Source organism: Taurulus bubalis (genome assembly GCF_910589615.1).
Source record: "Taurulus bubalis genome assembly, chromosome: 18".
Taxonomy (NCBI): Eukaryota; Metazoa; Chordata; class Actinopteri; order Perciformes; family Cottidae; genus Taurulus; species Taurulus bubalis.
Genome location: NC_136606.1, coordinates 11937595 through 11947717, shown reverse-complemented (window position 1 = coordinate 11947717; position 10123 = coordinate 11937595). Strand labels below are relative to the sequence as shown.

Sequence of the window (10123 nt, the reverse complement as noted above, 5' to 3'; positions counted from 1 at the left end):
CCCCCACTTTTCTTTCCAATAATAATTCAAGCAAGCCCTCAAAACCCACCTCTTCAAACTCGCCTTCACATGCTAACCCTGCACCCTACCCTCCACTACATGACTCATTCCGCACAGCTTCTATTGTTTGCTCCTTTGTCTTTCTATTTTTTGTTTTGTTTGTCTCTGACCTATGTAAAGCGTCTTTGAGTACTTAGAAAAGCGCTATATAAAATTAAAGAATTATTATTAATATAATAATACTTCAACAGAATGTCTATACTGTTTATAAGCTTCAGTACTGGGTGTGTGAATGAAAATGTACACGTTTCAGCATGTGTCAACAGGTGAAACTCTTCAAATCAAATAATAGATAGTGTGACCTCCTCAGGCCTGATAAAAGGTGGGTAGACATTGTAAATACACAAGAAATAAGTGTGCCCGTATTTTTCTTTCTTCACTTTTACTCCAAGAAAAGGAAAAAAACAACTAAACTGAGAAACCTGTGTGCAACATGTGAAACCTGGAACAACGTGTCGTAAATAGACATTACTATATTTTGAGGAAACCACTGGTCTACACCAGCGGTTAACACTTAAGCATTGGAAGCGTTTCTAAACTTGAAACAGTAAGTGGACAGACAGCATGTGTGAATTGTCTGATTCCTGGTGAAAGGCACTGATCTGGTGTCAGCGGACCCCAAAATGCTTGCAGCTGTCAGGAGACAAGCTGCGAAACTGCGCCAGCCACCTAACGCGTGCTGGCTACTGAAAATTGTACCGTCTACATGTACAGTAAAATGTGAGCACATAATTCTAACGCTTTAGCAGCAGGTAAAGAATGCACATGATTGTATTGTGAGGTGCGATATGGGACTGAAACTCAGAAGGGAAAACAAGAAAAGAAAGAAAGGAGGAAGCCAAAGAATTGATTGCCGATTATTTCTTGCATCTGCGCAAAAACAGAAATAAAAGAAAGCAAAACTCGGGGCTATAATCATGTTAGTACTCCTTCCCCCCCTCCCACTCCTCCTCTCCTCCGGTCCAATCCCTACATTTCAGCTCCCTCCATCTTCTGAGTGGTCATCTGTTGATTACACGTTATATTTACCTCTGCTGTCTCACTGTTTCGCTGCCTCGCTCAGATTCTGGCTGGCGCACACACACTTTTCAAATTTAGGCATACATACATAAATAACATACATACATAAATATTAAATCAAATAAATAAATCACTCGGCCCGGCGGCCCTTTCTAATCAAGTGATATCAATCAGGGAGAACTATGGGTAAAGAGGCCTTGGGGCTGACGCCTACTGAGCGCACCCAGAGCGCTGGAGTAGCGTCTATTTGAGTCCAAGGGGTGAAATATACGCTCCATGTCCCATTATAGGAGAAGGGCTATCCTTTCGTCAGCGCGCCCATTACTCCCCCTATCATTTCCCCAAATCTAAAACCTGTTTTCAATCAACACAGCCAAACGAGTGCCTGTCCAAGAGAGGGAGAGAGAGAGAGAGAGAGAGAAAGGAGGGAGAGAGAGCAAAGGAGACAAAGCAGTAGATGGACAGTGAGGGTAAGGGTAGAGGCAGAGCGATGGAGGGCTCTTTCCTTCTTTCTTCCAGTGATTGGAGCGTTTTGCATTCTGTATGTGTGTGTGATTGAATCCGTCTCCTAAATTAGGGCTGTCGACTCGACGAGCTGAATGTCCTTAACCCCCCTCCCCATATCCAATGCCCATGCTCCGCTACTCGTGTGTGTGTGTAAAATCATTGGAGAATTCTATAAGTGCAGCCTGGGTAAAAGGTTTACGTTGAGCCATTGATTGCTAATGCTATGTTGTATGTGTATTTGTGAGGAAGCATTGTTAGGAAATCAAAATTCAAACTTCAATAGCCTTGATCGTAACTTGATTTCTGTTCCAAAGGCGGTACGGCACAATAATAATAAAAATGAATAAAATATGATAGAATGTTTTAAAATGCAGGCCTGTTCGAGAAACTAGTTCGAGAAACTTTAGAAATGAATCCTGTTAAAAAAAACAAAAACAAAAAAAAAATACTTTTGCAAGTTCCCAGACTCAACGCTAAGGCAGTAACAAGCGGTGTGTGTGTGCTTACTTCTCTCATCAACCGATGGTAGTTTGAGAGCTGCTTGGTCCCAGTCAAAGATGAACCTGTAGAAGCAGAGCTGGTTGTACAGGGCCTTCTCGGAGTACTGGAGAGAGAAAAAACACACACACACACACACACACACACACACACACACACACACACACACACACACACACACACACACACACACACACACCACAGATTAAACATTGGTGCTGCAGCAAAAACACAACAATCTGAGGAATATAATTTATTAAATGTGAATCAGGCTGGTCATGGCCATTAACCAACCAAAGCAGATCAGATGTGCAGCACAAGCAGTGTCGACCACATTTGGGATAACAACAGAAGGCCTTTTCTGTTCTTCCAATTCTGCTGACATGGTGTGAAAGCAGCATTACTCTCTTCTCAAACTCTCTTTGACCTTGTTTAACAAATGCACAGTTATGTCACAATGTGATGGATAAGGCAACTCAACAATGCTACTATTCCCTTTACTTCATGTGTGTATACGCAAGTTACAAATCCCCATCATTTTAATCTTATAAGAGCGGAGATTGGAGATCATGACAGGGCAACACATTAATAAACCCCCATTTACCAGTTTGAGAAACAGGTAGACTGAACGTGACAACAAAATGCGCACTCGGCTCATACAAGTATTCCTCCCTGAAAATATCTCCCTTCCTCTGTGTGACACAGTACAGCAAGAAAACAAATTTGCTTGCTTTGTTAATCTCCACTGCAATTAACTGGAGCCACACGACAGCCTGCCAGAGGGGGGGAGAGGGTAAGAGAGAGAGAGAACGAGAGGAGGGAAGAGACAGAGAGGAAGAGCAAGACAGAGGTGGGAGCGAAAGAGAGGAGGAAAAAAAGAGAGCAAAAGGGTAAAGATACAGAACGAAGTGAGAGACGGCGACAGTGAGGAAGAGAGAGAGAAAGAAAAGAGGGGATCAGGCCTGAAATACCCTCCCTCATAATAGTTTGTTGTGATAAGCCATTGTGAGAGAGGCATGCGAACAGCCGAGGCTGTCAATTTGATTAGCCATTATACTGCATGTTTAATTGCAGTTATTGGCTCGTCATTTCCCTGCTACGCTGGAGAGGGCACGCTAAGCCCCGACCCCACACTGCCATCAGGTGTGCGCCGAGTGCTTTATTATTACCACCAGGAAGAATCCCTGACAATTCCTGTGTGTCAGTATCGGTGTGTGTGTGTGTGTGTGTGTGTGTGTGTGTGTGTGTGTGTGTGTGTGTGTGTGTGTGTGTGCACGCGTGAGTGAAGTGAGTTTGTGTGTGCCCATTATGCTTGCCAACCTGCAATGTGCCTAATTGTAATTTCAGTTTTTACTGCTGTGGCGTAATCAAGTGGCAAGAGTATCTAATGCAACTAAAGGCAAACTATGTGTGAATGTGTGCGTGCATGCGTGTGTATACATGCGTTTAATGGCCTTCTATGGCTGCCCACATGGCACACACAGCTGTTGAACGTTGATGCACTGCCTAGTCAACAACCTAGCCATGCACATCCCATAATAAAGCCTCGGTTACGGTTGCCAAGGTTGAACAAGCTTGATCGGCACAAACACCGCGCGCCAGTTCTTCCTCTTGACAATAAAACACACAGAACACACACACAGTCACATTCAGACAATATAATGCTGATTGTGGGCGGGCCAGTCGCTCCATACGGATTGACTGACAGGTGTCAGAAAGGCGTGTCTAAAATGTTACAGGGTTGTTATTGAATTTAGAGCCCCTCAACCCCACCTCACTCGCTCTCTCTCTTTCTCTCTCACACACACACACAGCAACACACACACACACACACACACACACACACGCCTACCTTGTCATTCAGCTCGGTGCTTTGTTCCTGCACTGACACCATTTCAATTTGCTCCACAAATCTGCAGCATTTTCAGCCTGACTGCCTAAGGAGCAAACCAGCTGTGAAATTGCCTCTCTCCCGGGAGCGCAGGACCCCCCCCCCCCCCGCCTCGTACCCCTTTGCTCCTTTGCCTCCCTCTTCCCCGACTGACTCACCCACCCCAACACACATATACATCCTGGGCGCATGTACACACACATTTACACAATTAAACCAAAAGGAAGAAGGGAAATGTGTGTACAGAAGAAAGAGAATGGAGACAGGATGTATAGAAGAAAGTATGAAATAAAAAAAGACTGATCCAAATCCCAGCCTAAAATGCACACACAATGAAACGAGCACTCAAGACTTCCCAAGAGTCTTAAAAACAGCGCTCTCCATCTTTTAAGGGAAACACACACATCCGAGCTCCAAAGAACTTTTGCGCTTTACACTATCGCTCAAGTACACCAGTGAAGCAGTTCATGAAAAGGTAGTCAGTCAGACAACATTTGGCCCTGTGTGTTTGTGCGAGAGGGAAGACGGTATAAAAACACTGTTAATGGAAAGTGCGCAAGGTGCTAGAAAAACCACAGCCATTAAAATACCTTGACACGGATACGGCTTAGAGGAAAATATCGCAGCAACAGTGACACAAACAAGGCCTCAGCATCTCACACTTTTTCTCTTCTCCAGCGTAGCTGCAAACACACGTTGTAAATACTGAAGCTACGATATCCGAGCTCATACACAACTGCAGCTGCAGAAAGAGAGAGGGAGTGAGACAGGGAGGGCGGCGGAGAGAAACAAACATACATTTTCCCTCAGCTGTGAGGCCACACGGCTTTAAAACTCTTGAGCTTTTTAGATGCTATGAACGTTATTGCCGGTTGTGGTAGTCACGCCGATCAGCTTCACAAGACACCATAATGAGTCAATATATGTAAATCTTTACTAGGCAAACACGGCGGGAAACAAAGGCATTTAACTGGTGCTCTCGCCCGCAAGCCTCCAACGATTCAGCACCGGTAATTTCTCCCCATTGAAAGGCATAATTGCCTGCTATTTGAAGATATTCATGCTCAATTTTTGAAATTAATTTCAATTGGAGGGAAATGTAGAAATGTCAGCTCCAGTGAAAGGGATTTGATTTCAATTATCCTCGCTCAAAGGACTGTGATTTCCAAATACACTTAAGCAAAATTATGACAAGAATTTTTGTTCGGCAAAATTCAGTGTTTAAAGAGCGATTAGGCGATAATGGGGCAGCTTTGAGCCGGCAGTGAATGCAGCCGTCTCCCTCTGAAAGGCACTCAATTATCTCTGATTGCTCCCGCTATAATGTATCAAATAGAGATACCTGCTATTGCCGTAATTTGTGTGAAAATTAACATGCTGCAATTTCCACTAGAGGGAAAAAGGGAGCTCTAATGGGCGCCTGAGCGTACATCAATAAAACGAGGGGAGAAAAAGAGAGCGACAGAAAGGGAGGGTGAGAGGAGGAGAGAAAGAGCAAGCTAAGAGAAAATGAGTGTAAGAGCTAAAGAGGGAGGGGAGGGCGAGAGAATGAAAAGAAAGGAGCAGGGGAAGAAAGCATTGAATAAAAAGGGGAAAGAAAAGGAAAGTCAGGACAGATTTCAGACACTGTGAGAAAAAATAGCCTATTTGAGTTAAGCGTTGTAGAGGGAAGGAGAGATGAAGAGAGAGAGAGAGAGAGAGAGGAAGAGAAAGAAATTTAATTTACTGAAAATATTACAAATTGCACCTGTGCATAACTCCCCCAAATTACCAACCAATCAAGGCAGAGTGCCTATTACTCTCCCATTACATGGAGATCAGATCACGCTCCGAATCTGTGTCCAGAGAGGGAGGAGGGGGGAGAAAGGGAGGGAGTAAAAAGGAAGAACCAGAGGGAGAGAGACGGATGAACGGGGAAGAGAGGCAGAACCCACAGCGATGGTAAATGTACCATGATGCAACAGAGACACGGAACGCAGAGTCACAAAGAAGACACTCGTTTACACAAGGTCTGGCACAAACGAGTGTTTTTACTGTCGCGTACACAGAAGAAGAAACTGTTCGCCCTTCTGGCTGGCGCTGATATTATTGAGTGATTCAGAGTGATCCAGCTAAATGCACAGAAATATGACGGAGTTTCCAACAACAACATTGTAAAGACCTCTCAGTGGGAAACTGTGGATGCCTCATCTCACCTCGTTATTTGAGCACAGACAATCTACCACCAGCTCAAACAGCCATGAATGGCCTCTTGAGTACTTTGCATAATTGGCAGCAATTTAATTTGTAAGCTGCTGGGCTATTAATCTCCAGGCACTGGCTTGATTTTGAACACTGTTACCTAATACTGAGGAGTCTATATTAGCCTAATATGAAAGAAAATCTCTCTCCTCAGAGAGGTCAGATATAAGGGTGAGCAACACGTATTATGGTTTAAATATCTAGCTGAAGGGCAGATGCTTCAGGTAGCCGCTCTTTGTGTTGCTTCGGCATTTAAAGAGTGCCAGGATAAATATGAAAGACTAGTTCAGTTGTTAATTATTGAGATGCATTTCAAAACATTGAATGCAGAAAGAACAAAAAAAAGGTAATAATTCATTTAACATTTAAATGATACTTTGTGCTCATTTCCATCCATGTGTTCCATCTTAAATATCATCTGTCTACCGCTTTTGTGAAATAATACTTTTCTCCTGTTAAATGTTTTTAAGAGAGTTTTTCCTGATCTGACTTGAGGGTCGAAGGGCAGAGGGTATTGAGCAATGAACAGACAGAAATATCCTTTCAAGGCAATTTTTTTATTTTGGGCTAAAAAAACACAACTTAAATATTTAAGCAAATTATCATTATTCAGACCAGATGCAGCTGGAATACAATACAATATATAAGAAGAACACAAGGACAGTATTTTTAGTCAGCAACTGGTGGTGAATGATAACCAAAGGGTCAATCAGGGCACCACAGAAGAAGAGCCTTCTGAATTCTAGTCCAAGCTGCCAACATGATTTATGTCAGCGCTTAACATTATGCTTTCTATTTTTGCAAACTGATTTTTACGCCACGCTCTTTAACAGTAATAGGCAACAGTGTCGACATTGCAGGCCACCTGTTTGTTTATTCCCTCCTCACACAACAGCATCTGTAGCCGTCAGTGGGCTGTAGCACGGTGCTAACAAGACCAAGTCAGCATAAACACAGGGAATCTGTTTCATGGGTGAGTTTAATTAGGTTTAGGGCTTATAGATGGACAATTCCAATGGATTGGTCAACCCTAAACTTTGTTGATGACCTTTGCAGTAGATTATCATCATCCGTCCATAAAAGAAAACATGCCCCGAGAGAGTGCAGAGATCAAACCGCGCTTTAAAGGAACAGGTAAGATGAAGAGATGCTACAGGATTTAAGGTAGAGAAAGGGTGCATGAGTGAGCACAGAGAGTTAAATGTTTTATTCAGCCGGCAGTTTAAAGTGCCACGGCCCTCAGGCACAGCAATGGCCGCCTAAGTGGCTACAGTGACAGCAGAAATTGGCCTTTTGGTTTACAATCTGTCGCCACAGAGCCAGACACAGCAAAGCAGCCAGATAGCGGCAGAGCACGCAAGACGGAGAAATTGACAAGAGAGAGTTAAGGCAAGGGTTGAGACAGGAGTGGTGAGAATGGGTCAGAGAAAGAGAGGACAAAAAAATGTGATTGAACCATCACGCTCAAATTGAAAGGGAGAGTGTTTCTTTTAAATCCAGTGGTCAAGCTAACAAAGTGTTCATAAGGTGCCTTCGACAGCCACACAGAAGGACAAAGGCAAGATAATTAGTGTGTGTGTCTGTGTGTGTGGAAATGTGATACTAATGAGTAAGAATGTGCAGAACATTTGTGAGGAGAGACCTCAGCTCCATAGCACCATCACCTGGACAAAACATACAGAAATCAACATTGTGTTTTGGTGTGTACAGTCATTTCAACCTGGGGCCCACCGTGTGCGTTCGCCAACTTCATTCTGGGGTTCGCAATTCCTTAAACCGACAGAGAAAATCAAGGGTCACGTGTTTAGGTGCAATTTCTCATGTGTGCGCTACCTCGGGTCTGAGGGTCGCCCTGGTGCAGGCCGGGCAGATGGGTCCGTGACGGGAGAAGGCGATGGGCAACCGTCTGGTCCTGTTATGGCAGGCCTGGTCTTCACACACCAACCAGCCCTACGGGAGATACCGCACACAGATTACTTCCAACAACCGGAAAACTTTAGCCGAGGTGCAACTATTCGTCGATTAGTTGATGTTTCAAGTTATGTTCTAAGCAAAGTCCTGAAACAATCTCCAGTGGCAGCTTCTTAAATGTGAGTATTTGCTGTTTATAGATATTAATGTACTGAATATTTGGGTTTTGTATTTGTTCGTCCAATAAAACAAAACATTTCAAACATGAAAAATAATCCCAAATGTTAAATATTTATTTGCATCTCTAAAGTTTGTCATGCCCCCCTCCCCCCCCCCCCCCAAAATCTCTTTCTAAAACCTTTAGTTTAAACACAACATTGCCCTTCCTCCGTTGTTAATCTGGTTTCTGCTCTGAAGGAGAAACTAAACACATCAAAAACTAATATCCAGCACTGAAGTTATTAAAAATAAAATAAAAATACACTAAAAATATACACACTTGAAATGAGCCATTTGTCAATTCCCTTTCTATCATTTTTAGAACCTTCATCGAACTCCCTGAATTTACACGCCGGCAATACTTGTTTGAAATTACTTTGTTTTCTCATGTATAAAAAGGGATCCCTGATGAAAATATCTCATCAGAAATAAAACCATTCAGCAGCCTTAACTACCCAACATGATTACTTATTTATATAAAAAAAGTGCTTGTGTCGTCATTTATTTTGTCGATAGAAACTCTTCGTAAAATGTATCGCCCCCAAAGAAACGTTTGTAGCCTCAAGACACTTTAAAAAACAGTTTTGCTGGTAATGAGGAATATTTTTTTGTGAAAATCTTTGCCTCCATTTAGTTGCTCTAATTCTGCACAACAGAACTGGCAAGAAAAGTAGTCGGAGGGAGAAAGAGGGATTGTAAAATAAAAACAACGGCATGAGACCAAGAACTGAGGTTTACATCTGACTTCACATCCCACCCGGCTCCCCCTCTCTCTTTACATTTGAATGTATCTTCAGCTGCTGTGTCGGGGTTATGCTCTGTGAGTACTTGTCAGACAGGCAGCACAGTGGACAGGCAAAACGGCAGTAGTTAGGACCCCCTGGGGTGAGGTAGTGACCCTGGGCAGGTGCTGTGGTCTAACCCTCTCAATCTCTCCGTATTCTTCGAGACCCCTCCACCCCCTCCGCTTCTTATGCCCTGTCATTACTAAGGGGGTTTTAAGGGGAGGGGGTTAATGCCCAACTAATGACAGAGCATAAGACCCACCGCCATCAACGCCTTTGCTTCCCCCCCCCCCCCATCTATCTATCCTTCCTTCCTTCCATTCACTCAAAATAAACCCCCTCCAAACCACTGCACCTGTCTTTCTACCCGCGTCCCCGTCACACAAACAGGCACGCAGTGGTTCTCTCATTGATATATATATGTTCGGCATTGTCTCATCTCCTCATAAATTTGGAGCAGCAGCAGCTAAGAAGTGTGTTCTTTTCTTTACAGATCATGCTACAGTATATTTAGGCTCTCTCCACTGCGCAGAAGCCTCAATAAGCTGCCGGGGCAAGAACCAAACAGAACAAACAGAGGCTGATTAAAAGGACGGGTTGCCTGATTCGGTTTCCAGCTAGTCTGTTTGAAGTCGGGCTGGGCTATAAATAAATATCATAATAGTCTTTCTGTGGAATCATATATCGGGGTATACAATAACATTGTTTAAATTGATTATAATCACATAACTCAATTTTGAATTGATTAGAATGTAGCTTTTGGGAAAACCCCAGTGTAGTTAAATCAAACTGTTGTCTTCATCAGACTACTCTCAGCATACATGTAAACATAGTCAGGGTATAGCCAACTAGCGGTGCATTCAAAATGCAAATGAAGAAGACCAAAGAAAATATCGGCATCATAAGGATATTTCGTTCACAAAAAAAGGAACCCTGTCCTCATGTTTTATAACTTTGGGTCACTTTGGGTGTAATCAAGCTTCAACACTGA

The 10123-nt window shown here is 43.3% G+C and overlaps 1 protein-coding gene across 1 annotated transcript in view; it reads right to left on the bottom strand.

Moving 5' to 3' along the window:
* The window catches only part of pola1 (polymerase (DNA directed), alpha 1), a gene marked incomplete at its 3' end in the record, with an annotated part of 53311 nt that overhangs the window by 6578 nt on the left and 36610 nt on the right, over nt 1-10123 (bottom strand). Inside the window, exons 35-36 of the mRNA XM_079233875.1 lie at nt 8051-8167; nt 2095-2191 (exon numbers count right to left, since the gene is read on the bottom strand). Coding sequence (XP_079090001.1) covers nt 2095-2191; nt 8051-8167 — 214 coding nt within the window. The remainder of the gene's footprint in view (nt 1-2094; nt 2192-8050; nt 8168-10123) is intronic.